Source organism: Acomys minous (assembly GCF_964271855.1).
Source record: "Acomys minous genome assembly, chromosome: 2".
NCBI lineage: Eukaryota > Metazoa > Chordata > Mammalia > Rodentia > Muridae > Acomys > Acomys minous.
In genome coordinates this window covers 22,758,121-22,778,662 of record NC_140484.1, presented here as the reverse complement: position 1 = coordinate 22,778,662, position 20,542 = coordinate 22,758,121, and the positions used below count along the sequence as shown (strand labels likewise).

At 51.9% G+C, this 20,542-nt stretch overlaps 2 protein-coding genes across 2 annotated transcripts; both read left to right on the top strand.

Annotated features, from left to right (window-relative positions):
• Window positions 1-1,263: 1,263 nt before the first annotated feature.
• Window positions 1,264-8,311, top strand: CYP26C1 (cytochrome P450 family 26 subfamily C member 1; the record flags this gene model as incomplete). Its single annotated transcript, XM_084762538.1, has 6 exons — window positions 1,264-1,467; window positions 1,883-2,107; window positions 2,546-2,821; window positions 4,179-4,337; window positions 5,527-5,844; window positions 7,807-8,311. The coding sequence occupies 6 exons, from the start codon at window positions 1,264-1,266 to the stop codon at window positions 8,182-8,184; spliced, it is 1,560 nt and encodes a 519-aa protein (XP_084618664.1). The 3' UTR covers window positions 8,185-8,311.
• Window positions 8,312-12,710: 4,399 nt separating this feature from the next.
• CYP26A1 (cytochrome P450 family 26 subfamily A member 1) lies at window positions 12,711-16,462 on the top strand. Its single transcript, XM_084773726.1, has 7 exons — window positions 12,711-12,987; window positions 13,179-13,403; window positions 13,653-13,943; window positions 14,024-14,182; window positions 14,882-15,016; window positions 15,666-15,818; window positions 16,078-16,462. Exons 1-7 carry the CDS (start codon window positions 12,799-12,801, stop codon window positions 16,417-16,419), a joined length of 1,494 nt encoding a protein of 497 aa, XP_084629852.1. The 5' UTR covers window positions 12,711-12,798; the 3' UTR covers window positions 16,420-16,462.
• Window positions 16,463-20,542: the final 4,080 nt, after the last annotated feature.

The following is a 20,542-nucleotide window of genomic DNA, read 5'->3' as shown; positions in this document are numbered from 1 at the left end:
TGTACTCTTTCCAAAAAAACAGGCACCCCACCTGCGCTTCCCCTCCCATCTCCCCACATTTCCAGATTGCTTTGTTAGCTATTGGGTAGGCAGAAAGGCATTGCAGCCCAGAACGGGGCACAAAAGCCCAAGATGCAAGCTGCTAGGTCCCCGGGGGGCCAGGGCAGGATCTGGCCTACTCCTGAGATGGGCACTGAAAAGGAAGCAAGAACTTGATTTGGTCCTGAGACTAGAGCTGTGTCCTGGCTACAGGATTCTGAAGGGTTTTGGGGTACCCCTGTGAAGCTTAGGGGCAGTGAAATTACCATCTCCCAAAGGCTCCCTTGAAGTGGCAGATTGGAGAACCGAGTGAGCCCCAGCTATCCGCCATCGGAAAGCTAGTGCCACAACCCACTTTTTCTGAAAGAGACTGAGCAAAGGGGAAGTTACCCCGACCTTTTGGCCTTGATGTGGTGAACAATAGAGGTCTTGAGGCTCATGGGTGGGGAACTAGAGGGGCTTGGAGACGGGAGAGCCTAAAGTATAGCCAGGCGCGGAGCTACAGCCTCATGTGGGCCTCTTACACTGGTGGTACTCGGTGGTGCGTGCACAGGGAGCACCGAAGTTGCACTGCGAAACCGAATGCCCCGCCTGAGCATACTCTTGGGGCTCAGTCCCCGCCCAGATGCCACTCCCTGTTTGGATCGCAAGGTGAGCCCGCCGCTGCCCACTGCTCCCAATCATTACACTTGAGTGGGACGACACGTCACGTTATATGACCCAAGACCAGTCCGTAGGGAGAGAGACAATATAAACGTGTCCGAGGGGGAGGCGGAGAAGGGTTAACCGAGTGAAGGAGAAAAGTGGGCAGGGGTCTGCAGCCAGCCCCCAGAATCGCAGCAGTGGCTGGCTGCACTGGTGAGTTGCTTCTCTCAGCCTCGGGTCTCCTCCGGCTGCTCTGCTCCGAGGAGGTGGGAACATTCCGGAGGCAAATGCCCACCATGGAGGGATGGCACTTTTTGACTTAAGTCAGGGGAAATGTCCTGGGACTCCAGCCTCCAGAAAGGCAAATTCTCTAAGCACTCAGAGTCACTGCCGCCTTCCGCTGACAGTCTTGTTTTAAGAGTAGCAGTTTTGTCTGAATTTACTAATCTCTGGCTTGGTTCCTAACCTGGGGCCTTTTCTGGACTGGAGAGGTGAGCTCTGCACAGTTTTCGAGCAGTCTGCCTTCCCAGTGGCCTGGCCCTCTCCCTGATCCTCCCCTCCCCCACCCCCAGTCTTGTCATGCTTTCCTGGGGCCTGAGCTGTTTGTCCACGCTGGGGGCTGCGGCCACTGCACTCGTGTGTGCAGGTCTGCTGCTTGGCCTGGCCCAACAACTCTGGACGCTCCGCTGGACTCTGAGCCGGGATCCAGCCTCTACACTGCCCCTACCCAAGGGCTCCATGGGCTGGCCTTTCTTGGGTGAAACGCTTCACTGGTTGGTTCAGGTGAGTAGTTTTATTGAGCAATGCCCCGTTTTCTGCATCTCCCGTTGGACGCTCTTAGTTCTCAGGGCACCTCACAGAAATCCTTACCCAGGATTCGGGGGGGATTACTCAACCCCTCCCCATTGCCTAACTACTCAGTTTCTTCTATGAAACCCTGTGTCACCGAAATTCTAAATTAGGAGCATAGAGGATTTGAGAAATGTGGTACCCACGTCTTGCAAGCATAGACTGAAAAGCTAAGCCACATCACAGCCAGGCATCCTTGGACACTCACATTCCCAAAGCCTGAGTCTCACCTCACCAGTGGGCGTCTACGTAGCTGAGGGGCCTGTTAAGGAAGAGGCAGTTGAGATGTCTGGGACAGGTCTGCAGCCCTGCAGACCCAGAGGCCCCTCAAGCTCCGCCTTGCTTGCAGGGCTCCAGTTTCCACAGTTCCCGCCGCGAGCGCTACGGGACGGTGTTTAAGACGCACCTTCTGGGCAGGCCAGTGATCCGCGTGAGCGGTGCGGAGAATGTGCGCACCATCCTGCTGGGCGAGCACCGCCTGGTGCGTAGCCAGTGGCCGAGGAGCACGCACATTCTGCTAGGTTCACATACACTCCTCGGTGCGGTTGGCGAGCCCCATCGGCAACGGCGTAAGGTGAGGGGGAAAGCAAAGGAACTTAAGATCCATGGTTCCTGGGTGCCTGCGGTGCTCTGTATACTAAGAACTTGACCAGGGTCCTCAATAAACGAACAGGTGGGCCGGGGTAAGTCTCCTTATATTTCCGGGTTTTGAGTTTTAAAGCTATGGGCAGGGTTACAAGCCCTTTATTCTAGATCTTCTGTGTCAGATGCCTACAGCTACGGAGATTCAGATTTAAGAGGATTCAGGGAAGACTTTGTGGGGCAGCTAGCATTTGGAGCCTAGGTGGATGGGAGGGACTCCGTAAATCAAAGTGGAAGAATTCAAGCCAGCAAGTTTAGGCCTGTGTGGCTCAGAAGAGGAAGAAGGGGACTGGACGTCGCCTTCAGGCTCCCGGAGTCTCAGCGCAGAAGAGGCTAGCTTTCCTTGAGCTGATCCGCGCGCTCCCTACAGGTCCTAGCGCGCGTGTTCAGCCGCTCCGCTCTGGAGCGATTCGTGCCACGGCTGCAGGGGGCGCTGCGGCGAGAGGTGCGCTCCTGGTGTACCACCCGAGGATCGGTAGCTGTTTACCAAGCGGCCAAAGCGCTCACCTTCCGCATGGCCGTGCGTATCCTACTGGGTCTGCAGCTGGACGAAGCGCAGTGCACCAGGTTGGCCCAGACCTTTGAGCAGCTGGTGGAGAACCTCTTCTCACTGCCTTTGGATGTACCCTTCAGCGGCCTGCGCAAGGTAATGCCTCCCCAGATGTGGTACCCTGGACCAAGCACGGGGCCCAGTCTGCGATGGGGTGGTGGTTGGTAGGGACCAAGGCTGCTCTCTGTGTGACCCGGGGAGAGTCACACACCCTTTATGGGATGCTCCTGACTCACGCGCTCAGCCAGGGTAGCCTTCTTGAGTTTGGGTCTTTGTAGCCGGCTTCAAGGCAGGCAGGCAGGCGGCCTGTCCTTTCTCAACGTAGTGCCTTCAACACCCTTTGGAAGGTTGACATTGTGGGAGCGCGCAGGGTCCGGAGGGCTACAGATAAAGCTGACGGACGGGTAAAGCTCAGATCTAGAGGTGTAGGCTCCCAGCTGGTTTCAGAATCAGAGAAGGAAGGTTTTTTTTTTGTTTGTTTGTTTGCTTTTTCATGGGCGGGGCCTCAGAGCTTAAGGGAGCTAGGTCCTGCCTTCTTTCTCCCTTTGCCCTGGAGCGTTCAGTCGCTTGAATAAATGTGATACACCTGAAAAAAAAAAAGAATCTTGAATCTTGTGCGCTGGGCACTTTGCATACATTTTCTGGTTTAGTCCTTGCAACCTGCAAAATGATATTTTCATTTTTATTGACAAGCAGGCCTCCTTGAAGTCACAGAACACAGTCCAGAGGTGAATGGCTACAAAACTTACCATGTTCTGTTTCAGTGCTTCCCCCAGCGGGATGTTTTGGCTGGACTTGCTTCCTGAACTCTGGAGAGTCATCCCTGCCCCCTTTGCCCAACTCCTGACAGAGGCTAATGTTTAGAACATGCAGTAGTGTCCTTAGCACTGATGCTCACCACCTTGTCTGAATCTAGTTCAGGGGATTCAAGGCCATGGCAAACTGCACCTCTACGGTTCTGTGCCTGGTACCTGCACTGGCAGCTGTATGAGGAACCAAGTGCTTGGCCCCTCAGAGCTCTCTGTTCTGCCCTCTAGGTGACAGTAACTTGTCTTGCCAGAGAGGACTGGTGATGTTATCAAGACAGTGATGTTTGTAGACAATAAACACACATATGACTACGTATTGAGCCATACTTACCACATGCTAGGTGTGTAGTTAAGCTAACACCAGGCTTTGCCAGTGGTTCTTAACCTTCCTAATGCTGCGATCCTTTAATACAGAGCTCCTCATGTTGTAGTGACCCCAATCATGAAACTATTTTTGTTGCTACTCTGTACCGTTATGAATTGTAATATAAGTATCTGTGCTTTCTGATGGTCTTAGGAGACCTCCCCCTCCCTCCGGGGTCGGGACCCGGAGGTTGAGAAACACCGATCTAGGCAGCTCTAGGTAGACAAGCCTGGCCCCTGAGCCTCCCTACCGCTGTCTGCCCTCTCTCCCTGTACACCAGGGCATCCGGGCCAGGGACCAGTTGTATCAGCACCTGGATGAGGCCATTGCTGAGAAGCTTCATGAGGAGAAACAGGCAGCAGAGCCAGGGGATGCGCTGCACCTGATCATTAGCAGTGCTAGGGAGCTCGGCCAGGAGCTCTCTATGCAGGAGTTGAAGGTAGGTGATGGGAGGTCACTCCTCCCCCCCCCTTGACTCTCCTTCCTCAGCGATCCCTCCACACACGACCCATACCCAGTCATATCCGGTTTAACACCCTTTTGAGGCACGGATATTACCTCAGGGTGGAATGTTCCAGTCATGACTGCCACATCTGCCAGCTGTTGAAGCCTTGGACTGTAGCCTTGCTTCCAGTAGCATCAAATCCTAAGTCTGTCCCTAGATGACCTCATCCTTTGCCCCCCCCCCCACTCTACCGCTTGCTGCATGCCTTTGCCACCCTCCGACCTATGAGACATGTCTGCCTCCTCTTCTGAATTCTGAAGCTGGTGATCAAGCTCCCCATCCTCAGAGCTGCATTTTCCCTTGCCAAGTCAACACTCCCCCGCCCCCTTTTATAAGCTACCTTGGCACCTGGCACCTGCTACAAAGTCTCCTGTAGAATTAGGACCCTTGCCCATAGAGGTTAGAGCATGTGTAATGGCAGGCAGGATGGGTCTGCTTCAGAGGTCAAGAAGCAGTGAAGCTAGCTGTGCTCTGTTCCAAGCCCTAGAGTGGGTGGTATATATTCACGCTGTGGTCACTGCAAACAGCTTACAAGCACAGACACTGGTGCTACCCTGATGGATGATACTGAAGGGGGGGCTGTGGAATGCCCTTCAGCAAAGCAGGGCAGGAAGGGTAAGCAAGAATCTGCTGGCACTGGAGCAAGGCTGGTGCTGGGCTGCAGGTGCCTCTGCCCTGCCCGACGCATCGCAGGAAAGGAGGGGGAGGGGGGAGAGAGAAGGAGGGAGGGGGGAGGAATACCCAGTCCCACGGCTGGAAGGGACTTGAAGCGCCTTCCAGAACCTCCGTTTCCAACCTCGTAAAATAGGAGCAGTGACTGCTCCCGACGGGGTGAAAGTGAGAATCTAACGACTTAACATATTTAAAGCAGTAAGAATAACGCACAGAATAATATCCCTGTATTGCCTCTGAGAACTCGTCCAAAGCAGGTGTATATAGATGTTGGTTCTGCCTACCACTCAACAAGACTTTCACAAGTGATAGACCTGAGTTTTGACCGATTTCAGAGCCCTGAGTATAGCCGCCAGGGTAGGCTATCAAGGCGCTAGTCTGAGCCCAAGAGATTAAGTTTAGATGCTTTACACCTTCAGGGTAGGTTCAGAACCTCCTGGCTGTCTTGCAGGAGTCGGCCGTGGAGCTTCTCTTCGCGGCCTTTTTCACCACAGCGAGCGCCAGCACATCACTCATCCTGCTGCTTCTGCAGCACCCAGAGGCTATCGCCAAAATCCAGCAGGAGCTGTCAGCACAGGGGCTGGGGCGCGCCTGCGGCTGCGTACCCCGGACCACAGGGTCTGCCCTGGACTGCAGCTGTGAGCCGGACCTTAGCCTAGCGGTGCTGGGCCGTCTGCGCTATGTGGACTGCGTAGTCAAAGAGGTTCTGCGCCTCCTACCGCCGGTGTCTGGGGGTTACCGCACTGCGCTGCGCACCTTTGAGCTGGACGTAAGTGCCCCGCACCATGGGCCGCTGGATGCTTGCGGCGGTGCTGGGGTGGGAAGGGGGCAAGGGGTTTGGAACAGAGATCTCTTTTCCCTGCCAGGGCCTCAGCGTTCCCTCCTGTAAAGTAGTCTGAGCCCTCTTCTATTCCCCAGACTCTCTTTCCTCCGACCCCAGTAGACAGATGCAAAGCCGGGTGCCTGAAGAGCTGGCAAGGTTAGAAATTTTATATGCTTGAGTTTTTATCAGCGATCTAGCTAGATCAACTCAATTAGAACCGAGTTTTAGAGCGCAAGCATTTTTCTCTGAGCTGCGCTACTAAGGAGCCAGTCAGTGTATGTGGCTGGGAAGCAAAGGCGGTGCCCTACTTCTCCGGTTCCCCCACAAGACTTAAGTAGCTAGTCACTGTTACCTGTCCGAGGCCTGGACTTAGGGCATGTTCCTGGGAAATGCAACAGCCTAAATACAAAGAACAAAATCTTATGGCTCCACTGGGTTGCCCTTGGCTGGACAAGGTAAAGAACCAGGCCCAATTACATCGCAGAATAATCTTGGGCAGTTCTCCCTTTACTGTGGGTCTCAGTTTACCTTTTGGGAGGAAGTTAGTTTGTTTATTTTTTTTTTTCAGCTCTTGATACTCCATGCCAGGCTGTGGGTGTTTGGTGGATTGGTAGGATTGGGGTTTGAGGAATTCACAGTGCAGAACTTGAGGGCCCTCTGCCTGAATAGCTTTGCTGCAATACCCTGAGCAAAAAGGGCTGGTGTGTGCGTGTGTGTGTGTGTGTGTGTGTGTGTGTGTGTGTGTGTGTGTGTGATGTCATTGAAGAGACAGATTCCACCCACCAGGAGCTCCGTGCAGAAAAGGAGGGAGATCTTTAGTGTTGGATAATTCCAGGAAAAAAAGGGGGGGGGGCTAAACTGCCGAGAGCAGAAGCTGCCCAGCCAAAGGCTGTACTGAGAAGCGACTTGGGTGCTTATACTTGATGCTGCCGTCAGTGGCTGGTGTGCCCAGGAGAACAGGAAGAGGAACGGAGGAGCCACCAGCTTCCAGAGCAGCGAGTGGAGCGCAGGGAAGGCCCTGCTCACCCCCTTCAGCTGTACCTGTGGAGAAACTGGGGGCTAGAGAGGAAAGAGCCTTCCTTTGGGCGATTCCAACACGTTTCCCCCCTAGTGAGAACTTGAATAGTAATGAGCCTCCACAGGCTCCGGAAAAGTGCACTCTTTTGAGGGACAGGTGGCATTGTAGCTCAAGGACTGGGAGACGCAGGAACAAGCCTAACAGGCTGAGAATGTAGGTCAGTAGCTGGAGCACTTTCCTAGCGGGAATGAGGTATCCTCCACTTCCCCCCACCCCAGAGTTGGCAATAGCCAGCAGGGGGTAAGGGGGCAGGGTGGTTAAAAGAGCTGAGGGTGGGGGTGGGCAAGGAGGTGTGCATCCTCTTAAAAGCACACCCACAAGGTAGTATTGTTCTCTGAGCGGGAAGGCGGGGAAGTCTTCAGTTAAATGCAAAGAAGAGTTTTATAATTGAACGGTCCCAGAGCAGGGACGGTGCCTTGTTATTTGGCCTGTACCAGCTCAGACAGCTGGTAGATACATTCTTACAAGTGTCCCGTGTCAGAAGAGAACAGGCAAAGAGAGGCAACAAACTCATAAGAAATATTCGATTTCATGGGCACTCATGTGCTCCAGCCTCCTTTTGAAATTCTCTCAACAACATGAACATCTTTTTTTTTTTTTTTTAATTCTTACTTTCCCAACTAAGAAATGGTGGTGGGAGGAAGCAGTCTGGGATCTTATGGCTCGCTAGTGAAGGCGCTGAGCTTGCAATGCAGACCTTCTGGCTTCAGGGTTAATTAATCACAGGCCCCTGGAGGCTTATTTGGCGCTTCTGCGGGGGAGGGGGGTGGGATTGGCTCCTGCCATTTCCCCCGGTGCTTTTCGATCAAGACGGCCCCCTCACTTCGTAGGGCTACCAGATCCCCAAAGGCTGGAGCGTGATGTATAGCATCCGAGACACGCACGAGACAGCCGCAGTGTACCGTAGCCCGCCCGAGAGCTTCGATCCCGAGCGCTTTGGCGTGGAGAGTGAAGATGCGCCGGGCTCTTGCGGCCGCTTCCATTACCTCCCGTTCGGCGGCGGCGCGCGCAGCTGCTTGGGCCAGGAGCTAGCGCGGGCGGTGCTGCAGCTGCTCGCAGTGGAGCTGGTGCGCACCGCGCGCTGGGAGCTAGCTACACCTGCCTTCCCGGTCATGCAGACGGTGCCCATCGTGCACCCGGTGGACGGGCTCCTGCTGTTTTTCCACCCTCTCACGACTTTGGGTGCGGGGGATGGGCTACACCTCTGACTCGCTGCTTCTCTAGCCTTGGCTTGCCCAGTGGCTGCTGCGCACACGCAGCCAGCGCTGCCCATCTTCAGCTCCCAAGGTCCTTGTCGCGGGCACATTCACCGAGTCACGGGTCTAACAAATGCTTATGGGACAACTCTGCTAGACTTGGAAGTAATAGAATGAACTACAGACACCCGCAGTGGAGAAGCGGCTGGTCTTGGGTAAGGAGAGTAGCAGGCGCGCCTCACGCGGTAGGCACTTCCCAAGATCTCAAAGCAGCCGGCGGTAGAAAGAACCTATCTCACTAAATGAAACCTGGCTTCACTTTCAGGTGGCAAGTCCGACAGGGAGCTTAGATTTGGGGCCCAGGCGGTGGCGGCAGTGGTGGCGGCAGTTAAGTGTGTACATATCAAACTAGAAGAGAATTTGCAACTTTTAAAAATGTTGTTCAGGATACCAGGATGGATACCAGACCGACCTGTTGTTTGTCCAAGAGATATACCAAAAGGGCCCCAGGGCTCCTACTGGCCCAACACCAGCAGATTTCTGCTAGAGACTTCTGAAAAGAAAAATTCCAACTTCAAGAATGTATTTAATATCCTCATTTATATAGAAGATCATATGTTCTCTGAAGATGTCTCTAAATCAGTCTGGTTCATGTGGGGTTGAGACATAATCCCTTCATGGGAGAGTTGAGATAAACAAGAGATATTTGTATCAAAACAGGAAGGCCAAGAAATAACATTCCCTGTCAGTGGTTGAATAAGGATGCTGTGGCTCAGTTGGGCAGCTGGTCTCCTGGTGTGAGGGCCAAGAGTGAAAAGGATGGAGTACAGAGACTTAACTGAAGGACATACCTGTAGCCTATACCCAGAGAGTCTAGATGCTGGACAGCCTCTGTCCCATGCCTCCCTCTGGACCCTGCACCTGGAGCCACATCTGGACCATGCACCTGGATTTGGAGCATCTCTGCAGCATCTGCCCACAGAGTTCTTCTGCTTACTGCTTCACTCTCCTCACTAGCACCAAGGAAAAACTGAGAACCTACGAGACCACTGCTGTCCTGCGTCCCCTTCTCCATCACCCAACCTTCCTGACTCCACCTCTGAGCCAATGCCACATAGAACTCAGCCCTTTTGCTTTTTTTGCAGCCATCTCTACTCTGTCTGAAGGTCTGCTGGCTTTTCCAGCCCAGAGGTTCCCACCACTGCTTAAATCAAAGCCACTGTCATCCTGTCATCATTCCCCAAAGCCCACTTCAACCTGCCACCCATGTTCTCACACTCCTGGGCAAGAGGACAAGGAAGCTGTAACTGGCCTGGGCTGACCCTGTAGGAGGAAATAGGTGGCCTCCTGACCTTATACTTAAAGTGGATCTTGGGGCCTGAAGGCAAGTTGGGCATAATCAGGTACTTGAAGGCTAACAGCTGTTAGAGTTAGCCCCCCTATAACCCTTACAGGACAGTTAACCACCCACTGGTCAGAGTAGAGGCCAGGCCCTGAGCTTGGGCAGGCACCAGAGGGAGCAAAGGTGTGGTGTAGGCCCACCACTTTGAGCATCTGAGAAGCCTGAATCTGGATGAGGAGGCCAAAAGAGCCTGCTTCAAGGTTGATTCTGATTTAGGGAGAAAAAACTAGAGAGGTGCCTTTCAGAAGCCAGGGCAAAATGGTTCAAAGAGACTTGACTACTTTTGGGGAGGGGGGGTCTGTACCAGCTATAAGCCCATGGAAGTTACTCTGGTTTTCCTCATTTCCCATGGCTGCATCATATCATTGGCATTCAAAAATGTGTAGGCTCCTGGTTTAGTAACTCCAAGTTTGTAGAGAAAGAGTAGATATAGTTCTTTCCCCTTGGACTTCTGATGTCACATAAAGAGGCAGACAATTAATAAACCAGCAAACCCAAAACAAACAAACAAACAAACAAACACACTAAGTGATGAAAAGCATAGAGAAACAAACAAAACCAAGCAAAACCAACCAACCAACCAACCAACCAACCAACCAACCACCAACAAAACCAGTCCTTTAACAGAGTGTCCCCTGTCTAGGTTCCAACAGTTGGACAAGGGACCCTGTCTGAGGTGATATTGTCAAGAGTCGGTTGCTTTGGCCTGGATCCCCAGCCAAAACTGGGAACAGCTGCAGGGAATAGACCCATGAGACTGGAGGGAAAGCTAGCTGGGGCCGAAGGGAAAGCCCAGAGGTTGTGCTGGCCATCTGATTTCTGCCACCCCTGTCCACTAGCAAAAACAAAACAGCACAAACAGCCACCACCTGAAACCTGACCCTGAACCCATAGCAATAGGAAAAAACGGTTTGGCAAACATTTTGTTTCCCAGCGAGCCAACCCCCCTCCCTCCCCCAACCCCCACCACTCAATAAACTTGGGTGAAGTTTCTAGATCAAAGTTCTTATTGGGCTGGTAATTTGTTGATCCTGCTCACCCTTCAAGAGCTTTTTAAATGATCATGCACTCCAACATTTAATGTTTTCCTGCCAAGCTCTCTGCAGATCTTGATGGCCAGTTAGAGTCTTATTTATTTTTTAAGTTTAGTTTTTCCCCTGTGGCCATTTCTAGCGTGCTAGCCGGGCTCATCTTGTGACCTGGCGCACGCTGAACTTGGTAGGGTGGCCCAGCAGAGTTCACTGGGATGTCACGGTCCGGCCTGCAGGGGTCACAGGCGGGTCAGGCTAAAGGGTTGGGAATGGGCCCCAGGTCACGCCCCCGCTGGCTGGCTTTGCACACCGGCTGGAGGCGCTCTCCAAAAAGGGGCGGACCGAGATTTCTGAGAATTACCTCCAGCACAATTCGTACGGGTTCCTGCGGGTGCCAGAAGTTCGCGTTCTTTACGCGAACCAAATCATTACAAGATATGACAGCGGCAGCTGTCATACAACCCATGGACATTCCTCTTTAGACAGTTGCTAGGTTTGTGGGGGTCCTTCCGGCATTTGAATATTTTGTTACTAACCTCCGGGGGAGGAGGGCGTTTAGAGACCACCGCTGGAAAGACATATTGAACAACTTTCAGAAGGCAAGCACCATCTCCTATGGACTCTTCCCAAGGGGTGTGGGTGTGCTTTTGCTAGAACCCATGTTCAGTTCTAAACAAACACACGTCATTGTTTGTTTTCCGCGCCACTGGTGCGTTTAGTGCCCAAACCAAGGCAGTGTGTGGCACTGGCTGGCCGAAGCGGTGTAACTGGAGGATGTGGGGGAAATGCTGTGTGTGTGTGTGTGTGTGTGTGTGTGTGTGTGTGTGTGTGTGTGTGTAGTACGTGCATGTGCACGCGTCCCGCAGTTCCCATGTGCTCGGAATTGGCTGCTCGAGCTCCTAGGTATGGATTCCCTTAACATTCCCAGTGACTGGTGGCAGAAGCATAGGGCCAAACTGCCCTCTTGCCAGGCTCCTGGCTTTACTTTGGGGAGATCGAAGAGGCTAGAGGAAGATTCTAGAGCCCTGAGGCCAGACCACATTGGTGTAGCTTAGTGTACTATTTGGAAGCAGAAGCCCTCTTTGGGAACTCACAGCTGCTTTGAGGTGTAGACAGAGTGGAGACTGGTAGAGTCCATCCTAAGAAAAGGAAACAGACAGGAAGAAGCCTGGTGGTTCATCCAAGATTGAGGCAAGCCGAGGTGGAAAGGGACCCCTGGGTTTCCTTCCTGTCTTCCCCATATATTCCTGGGCTGGGGCCCTCTTCTCTTCAGCCTGGCTGGGGTTGCAAGCTCCAGAGCTATAGGAATTGGGTCGCTTTGGCGACATTACCACAAATGGGCGTTGATTTTTGGAGCCACTGGTCTCTTTATTACGCCGCCTCTGCCGCCTCCGCCGCCAGAGCTTAAAGCTTGTGCAAAGCTGCACCTAGGGTCCAAGAGACCTGGAGGCTTACTTGCATTGAACTCTAAAGCAGGACTTTCCAAGACTTCACGCACTAGCTCACTTTGGGACAATGGAGAGCTAGGACCCACGATCCGCCAGTCATACTTGACCTCCGAGACTCTGGCTTGGACCCTAGCCCTGGTATCTTCTTGGGATCTTCACAGATCAGGAAGCGTTTGGGGGTCTCATTTACCCAACCTGTGGGTCAAGTCCACTGAATGGTGATTCTTGAAAGCGCTTTCCAAGCATATGGAAAAGAGCCGGTGGCAAAGCGCCTGTAAATGGAGAGCCAGGAAAGCAGCTTCGGGGTCGGGCAGCCGTTCTGACCCGGCGAGAGGGACAAAAGACAGCTAGGGAAACCCAGCATTCCAAATTCCCGCTTCTCGTAACCCTGATCCACAACCCACTACCCACGCCCCCAACCGCGCCCTGCTAACTCGGAGCTCAGCACACCTAAAACTGGGAAGGCGGTGTTCCTAGCCCCGCACCGCAGGAGGCGCGCTCGGAGGGAAGCCGCCAGAGCGCCGCCTCTGCCTCGGTGCGGAACAAACGGTTAAAGATTTTGGGCAGCGCCTCGAGGGGGGAGGAGCTAGGGGCCCGATCCGCAATTAAAGATGAACTTTGGGTGAACTAATTTGTCTGACCAAGGTAACGTGGGCAGTAACCTGGGCGGCCTATAAAGAGGGCGCGCGGCGGGGTTCAGAGAGAGGGCGGCGGCGGCAGGTGGCGCGGGAGGCTGCTGCGTGCCATGGGGCTCCCGGCTCTGCTGGCCAGTGCTCTCTGCACCTTCGTGCTGCCGCTGCTGCTCTTCCTGGCGGCGCTCAAGCTCTGGGACCTGTACTGTGTGAGCAGCCGCGACCGTAGCTGCGCCCTCCCCTTGCCCCCTGGGACCATGGGCTTCCCATTCTTTGGGGAAACTTTACAGATGGTGCTGCAGGTAAGGGAGCTCGGGAAGGGGCTTGACGCTTCCCCAGAGTCCGCCTCAGCTCCGGGCGTGGGCCGAAGCCGGGATTAGTGTCCTCGCGAGGGAGGCGACTAAGGCTAGAAGAAGGGCTAGACGGAGGCTAGATGCTCCCCGGCGCCCCCTCACGCGAGTTTACGGGTCTCTCTCCTCCACCTCCCTCTCAGCGGAGGAAGTTTCTGCAGATGAAACGCAGGAAATACGGTTTCATCTACAAGACGCATCTGTTTGGGCGGCCCACGGTGCGGGTGATGGGCGCGGATAACGTACGGCGCATCTTGCTGGGAGAGCACCGGTTGGTGTCGGTGCACTGGCCTGCGTCGGTGCGCACCATCCTGGGCGCCGGCTGTCTCTCCAACTTGCATGATTCCTCGCACAAGCAGCGAAAGAAGGTGAGGGCGAGGTGGCAACTCCTTAGCTAACATTCTTTGGCTTTGCTCCGCAAATAGATGGAGGGGAAGGGCGAGCCCTGTGAAGTAAGGACTAGGATCCTCTCTGAGATCCGCTTTAGCTTTCCCCGCCAGCACGTGAGCGCGTTAGTTCTGGAGGCACTGGGGATTCCTGAAAGGGAACTCAGGAAGGGGATGTGGGGTTTGAGGCAGTGGAGGATTGTAACGATCTCTGCTCCTGGGGGGGCTCAGGTGATTATGCAGGCCTTCAGCCGCGAGGCTCTCCAGTGCTACGTACCAGTGATCGCTGAGGAGGTGAGCAGTTGTCTGGAGCAGTGGCTAAGCTGTGGCGAGCGGGGCCTCCTGGTCTACCCCGAGGTGAAGCGCCTCATGTTCCGAATCGCCATGTGCATTCTGCTGGGCTGCGAGCCGGGTCCGGCGAGCAGCGGGGAAGACGAGCAACAGCTGGTGGAGGCCTTCGAGGAGATGACCCGCAATCTCTTCTCTCTCCCCATTGACGTGCCCTTCAGCGGGCTGTACCGGGTAAGAGCGGGTTGCGAAGTCGGAGCTAGAGGCTCGCAAGGCAAGGCTTCCGCTCACTGTCACTCTTTCTCTGCGCTCAGGGCGTGAAGGCGCGGAACCTTATTCACGCGCGCATCGAGGAAAACATTCGCGCCAAGATCCGCCGGCTTCGGGCCGCAGAGCCAGACCGGGTTTGCAAGGATGCACTGCAGCTCCTGATTGAGCACTCATGGGAGAGGGGAGAAAGGCTGGATATGCAGGTGAAAGGCAATTTTAAATGGTGCCAAGACTCAGGGATGTCTCTGGCTTTCCAGATACATTTTCTGGGGGTCTCCAAAGCGCTGTCAGGGACCTAGCTTTTTCCGGGTGGGCACACTGTCTAAACTCCACTGGTAGACCCTGATGGTTGACGCTGGGTCTAGAGCAGCGGTTCTCAAACTAATGGGTCGCAACCCCTTCAGAGTCCGAACGACTTTTCAGAAGGGTCGTCTAAGAGCATCCTACATATCAGATATTTACATTATGGTTCACAACAGTAACAAAATTCCTGTTATGAAGTGGCAACGAAAAATACTTTTATAGTTGGTGTCACCCTACATGAGGAATTATGTTAAAGGGTTGCAGCATTAGAAAGCCTGAGAACCGCTGGTCTAGAGAGCTGTGGAAGAGGGTGGCTGTGCAGCTGAGAAGGTTCCAAGGTTCAAAGGGAAAAGTCTCCTTTGCAAAGACTAAAGGAGCGTTGGGAGGTATTAATAAAACCAAGGCTAAAGCCTGGGACTCAGGAGGTCGCAGAAGAGTAGGATTAAGGGAGTTCTGCATTTTTGTTTGCATTCTTTGGCCTTCTACGAGCAAAACATTTACCTTTGTAGTCGTCCGTGCAGTATACTCAGTTGGGTTCTTTGTAACGGTGCTGTAAGACTTCACGCAGATCTGTATAAACCCTCTGTTTTTATTCCTAGGCTCTAAAAGAATCGTCAACAGAGCTCCTCTTTGGTGGCCATGAAACTACAGCCAGTGCTGCTACATCACTGATCACTTACCTAGGACTCTATCCACATGTCCTCCAGAAAGTTCGGGAAGAGATAAAGAGCAAGGTAGTAGCTTCCCTGTTTACCTAGGACTTTCTTCTACTGACACGCCCCTCTGCCCCCCCCCCCATCTTCCTCCCCCCCCCCCTTCCAGTAGTTTGCTCCTTTTATCAGGTATTATGAAAGTGAAGGACCAAGGGCTAGGTGGGACTGTGGGAGAGAGACTCAGGCCTTGTGAATTTAAAAAGGCGTGTCTTAGTGCTAAGATCTCTCTTGGGCAGTTTGGCCTTTTATTCTTTCTCCTCCTCCTCCTCCTCCTCCTCCTCCTCCTCCTCCACCACCACCACCACCACCACCACCACCACCACCACCACCTTTTGGAGAACTGTAGAGATTGCCAGGTTCTCTTTTTGTGGATTTTTGCCCGTTCAAGAACATAAATAATGTGGCTAGTGCGTAGGCAGAGTAGGCAGTGTTAGTGAGCGGGCGGGGTATGACCCTTCTACCTGGTGAGCAATATTCCCTGGCTAAAAAGAGATGATCCGTTTGGTCTGAGGAAGTGTGGAAGTGGCTTCTCATTAGCTTTATTTCTCCCTTACCCTCTCCTACCCAGAAGCCTTTGGGCTTAGTTAACAAGTTGAGTCCTGTTGACACCAGCTGGGCTGATTTTATTGGGGTGCCCAAGAATCATTCGCGTCTGTATCTGTTTTGATAGGGCTTGCTTTGCAAGAGCAACCAAGACAACAAGTTAGACATGGAAACGCTGGAGCAGCTTAAATACACTGGATGCGTTATTAAGGAGACCCTGCGACTGAACCCACCAGTTCCAGGAGGGTTCCGGGTTGCTCTGAAGACTTTTGAGTTGAATGTGAGCTCTCCTCCCACCCCCCATCCCACCCCCCCACCCTGTCCTCTCTGCTCTGGTTTTGAGCCCCCCCCCCCCAGTAGTGGCTCTGGGAGCCTTTGCTATTGTCCTGCCTCAGTTGCTAATAGAAACCAATCCCTCCCATCTGCCCTCCTCTCTTAACCCCACCCATATCGGTGCCAACCTCTTGTCGTTGCAAGTTCAAGTCCGAATTGTTTGGTGGTTCTTAGGACTTTTTTTTTTTTTTTTTTTTGTCTAACAGGGTTACCAGATTCCCAAGGGCTGGAATGTGATTTACAGTATCTGCGACACCCATGATGTGGCAGATCTCTTCACCAACAAGGAGGAGTTTAATCCTGACCGCTTTCTACCACCTCATCCAGAGGATGTGTCCAGGTTCAGCTTCATCCCGTTTGGAGGAGGCCTTCGGAGCTGTGTGGGCAAAGAGTTTGCAAAAATGCTCCTTAAGATATTTACGGTAGAGTTGGCCAGGCGCTGTGACTGGCAGCTTCTAAATGGACCGCCTACAATGAAAACAAGCCCCACTGTGTACCCTGTGGACAATCTCCCTGCAAAATTCACCCACTTCCGGGGAGATATCTGATAGCTACTTCAACTCTTGGACTAATTTGAAGTGTACATTTTTTTTTTAAAAAAATAGTGTCATATCGCCTTTATTTAATTTCTAAATGTATAGTATAATATTTATGTGTCTCTACTACAGCCCCCATGGTCTTTAAATATTAAAATAATGAATTTGTATGGTTTCCAAATAAAGTAAAATTAAAAAGTGTTTTTCTTGCTTTTAAGATTCTTGTTGGCAAGCTGGCCATGGTGGTACACACTGTAATCCTAGCACTTGAAAGGTGGAGGCAGGAAAAAACGGGCATTCAAGGCCAGCTTGGGCTACAGAGATCCTGGCTCAAAAGAGCAAAATACAACAACAGAAATTCTTGTTAAGGAAAATTGACCGGTTCAATGTTTGTACTTCCTGTACTTAAAATGATTTAGAATGAAACCATATTTTCCTCCCTCCATGTGAGAAAATATGTATTATGTATGTGCTGGTCCAAAAGTATTTTTTTGCAACTTCTTCTAAGGTACTTGAGATTTCATATTTTGAAGGTTTCTCGAGGCTAGTTAAATTAAATTGATTTATGTTTTTATGGTGCTGGGATTGGGCCGAAGGCCTCACACATGTAGGGCAGGGCTTTTATCATCAAGGAAAGGTCCCAGCTCTTCAATCCTGGCCCAAAGTTAATTCTAGATCCTTTTCCTTTTGTGTTTTTGGGAGTTGAACCCAGGAAGATTTTAACGATCTGGTGCTGGTCATTGGTTTTAGAGAGAAGTGATTCTGGGAAGGCAATGCTGCTGGTACAAGGGGCAGCATCCCTCTATAGCAACGGGGTCAGCCTATCCAACATCTAAGTCAGCAGAGTTAATCCGTGTCATATAGAGGCAGAACCTGTCTCTGAAGTTGATGTTTTAGATAAAACAGAGCCAGTCACTCTGACTATGGACAATTCTTGACCAAAATGAAATAAAAAAATAAAACCGCTATCGAGTCACCTTTACTTAGAAGGCTCTTCAGAAAGCAGTGCTCGGGAAGGCGAGGCTGCTCCAGATAAGCTGAGCGCATGCATTCTTTATTCAAGATGAGGCAGCAGGAGCAGATTTAGCCGACTGACAGATAAAGTTTTTTATCTATCTCTGGCAATAGGGTGTGAGCCTGACATGACTGATAAAATGGCCCAGTCATGACCCTGTGAACCTTGGCTAACCTCCTGGAAAGCGCAGTTTTGTCACAGTTCTGACCCTGGCATGGCCACGTTCTGAACCGAAGGCCGGACTCAATCCAGAAAGGTTAGCCACGGTGACTTGCTTATGCAAGCACATTCTCCCGTTTTGAAATGGCACAACCTGCTTACTGAACCTCTGATGGCTTGTAGGTTTTGGACTTTAACATTTTCATTACAATATGAGGATTTGGCAATGCCACAGAACCTGGGTGGTCTGAACTTAGGTGTTTGAACAGCGGTCTGTCGACAATCAGACTTGCATATTCTACCTGACCTTAGGGTTTGGGGAAAATGTGGGTTGTACTTATTGTTGGTATTGTTGGATTCTTCTGATATTTAGAGGGCTTATTGAATAACTCACAATGTCCTTTAGTGCAACATAAAGAAAAACGAGAAGACTCCAAAGCTTCAGTATTCTATACTGTGAAAGCTGTCCCCTGCTTCTTCATAGCATTTGCCCTGGGTCTTTGCAGATAGATTGAGCTAGCCTGAGGACATCAATGATTACAGATAATTTATACAAGGCTGTTTGGGACAGTTTCAACCCTTGTCATTTTACTGGAGAGTGCTCTGCCTTTAACAATGTCTTTGGTGACTAGACATTGTGAATCCCCATGTGAGTTCTGTGAGAAACTCGTGCCATCTTAACATGTAATATAACTCCTTAAAAGCCACCTAAATGTTTTAATCTGGAGCGCTTTGAGGAAGATGCTTGTAGTTTCTCAAGGCTACCTGATTTCTTTAGCTCAGTTATTTCATCCAGAACCCACCTCACAAACGCATCTCCAGTGCAGTGTCTGATAATGCCGTGGCTGAGCTGAGCTGAGTGAGGCAGCTCCAGTGTATGGTATGAGGCTGACTGGATGCTTGGGCAGGGGGGCTGTTGTAAGGGACATAAAGTGAGCCTGGGCCACACTTATCTGGGACAAGCATGTTTATGGTACAAGGACGTATGGGTCAGTGCTCACGGGATGGAGAAATGATGTAGAGTTGGCCAAAACCGTGGAAAGAGGGCAATAGCTATTGGAACTAGCCCCTGGAGCTCCCAGGGCTCCATACAGCGGAAGGTTGCCATCATGGTGGTTGCAAGTGGGCTCACCACATGGGGGGCTGGAGCCTCTGCCTCCTTCTGGTGGTGTTTGTCATTTCCTGTGCTTTCAGTCCTGTGTCCTCAGTTAGAGGTGTGGCAGGGATGTGAAGAGGGAGGGCTCCCACGTCCTGTAAGACCATAGTCTTAGCACATTCTAAAGACCCAGAGGAGACGACACATCAAGAGTTTGAGAATCAGAAAAGACTTCCCGGTGCCTCTTCTGCCCACCCCTACCATTTCCTGACAGTTATTAACACTTGCCTATTATCTTGCCAATTTTCTGTAGCTAACTGAGGAATCACTATCTCTCAACTTCTTTTATCTTTCCTGTATCCTGCTTGCTACTCCTTCCGTCCCTGCCACACAGTACAAGTCTTTCACAAGCCACAGGTGAATTGGAGCTACAAGAAACAAGTCGGCTCCTTGTCCCCTCTCCCCACCCCCCAACGGTTTCAAGGCTTTTGCACCTTGCAAAACCCCAGAGTTCCACAAGGGGGCGGGCTTCCCCCTTCTATGCCAAGCTCGGGGCTCTGTGGCTTTTCCACCAGTGTTCATGAAATCCAAAGGGGACACATTCTGGTTCATGGCTGCTTGGAACCCTAGATAGTGAGATGCTGAAGAGCATTCAATAACTTAGTAAGTTCTCCACAACAGGCCTGGCCCTTCTGGGAGGGATCACATACTCCAGGTTCCCTTAGACCATCACTAAGTTCCAGAGGTGCCCACCAACAACCTGTGGACTCTGGATTCCAGGGATCCCCATACTGCCTATATTTGGATCTATGCTTTGCTACCCCAGTTTTCCAAGAATATGAGCAGCCTGATCAGTGTGTTAGATGGCCTGAACTTGATTCTGGGATCACCCCTTGAGAAAAAGCACCGTCGGGGCTGGAGAGATGGCTAAGTCCTTAAGAGCATTTTCTGCTCTTGCAGAGGACCTGAGTATGGTTTCCAGCACCCACACTGGGAAGCTCACAACTGTCTGTAGCTCCAGCTCCAGGGGATCTAATGCCCTCTTCTGGCCTCCATGGGTACCTGCGTGCACGCACACAAGCACATAGATAGATAGATAGATAGATAGATAGATAGATAGATAGATAGATAAATCTGTTTGTTTGTTTTGAAACAAGGTCTCACATGTAGCCCCGGCTGGCCTAGAGCTCACTTTGCAGACCAGGCTGGCTCCAACTCAGAGATCTGCCTGCCTCTGCCTCTGGAGTGTGGGCACCACCACACCTGGGCAAAATAAAATGAAATCTTAAGAAGAAAGAGAGAGCACTGTGGCTGACAGAGAAGTTGTGGTAGCTCCTGCAAATGACAAGTCAAAACTATAAATACAGGCTCAGACCTGTTCTGAACAGAGAGCATTTGCTTAGGGGCTTAGCCGGAGGGGGAGGGAGCACTGTGTGAAGGAGCAGCTGGTCCTCTGGTGATAAAACCTGTGATCTGGCGAGGGAGCAAGTGCCCCATCAGCAGGGGCATTCAAACATGAGCTGAGTGGTGATGTTGGGTTAAACGGTTCTCCCGCACTTCCAAAGCGAAACAGTTGTGAAGCTCTGAAATGTCATCCTGTTAGTTCAGTTCCTCGGACGCCTCCTAGCCTTTGAAATACGCATTCACCATCCAGGCAGACAGGTTCCCTTTCCCTACTCTTCCAGCTTATTCTACAGTCCTTGCCTTACAAGCAGATAAGACGGGGGTGGGGTTGGGGGGGGTGTGCAGAGGGCTGGGTACCCTGTGATCTGTTGCTTCCACCTGTCATTTCTGTGTCTGCCCCAATAGCCAACCTCTCCCAGCTGTCCCACGCTGACCGTTTGGTTCACTATACCTCAGAGGTG

What these genes read in the sequence shown, in the direction of transcription:
- CYP26A1 (XM_084773726.1), top strand. Translation starts at nt 12,799, where the DNA reads ATGGGGCTCCCGGCTCTGCTGGCCAGTGCTCTCTGCACCTTCGTGCTG. An exon ending in CGCACAAGCAGCGAAAGAAG is followed by an intron (nt 13,404 to 13,652) that starts GTGAGGGCGAGG and finishes GGGGGGGCTCAG; the next exon opens with GTGATTATGCAGGCCTTCAG. An exon ending in GGGAAGAGATAAAGAGCAAG is followed by an intron (nt 15,017 to 15,665) that starts GTAGTAGCTTCC and finishes CTGTTTTGATAG; the next exon opens with GGCTTGCTTTGCAAGAGCAA.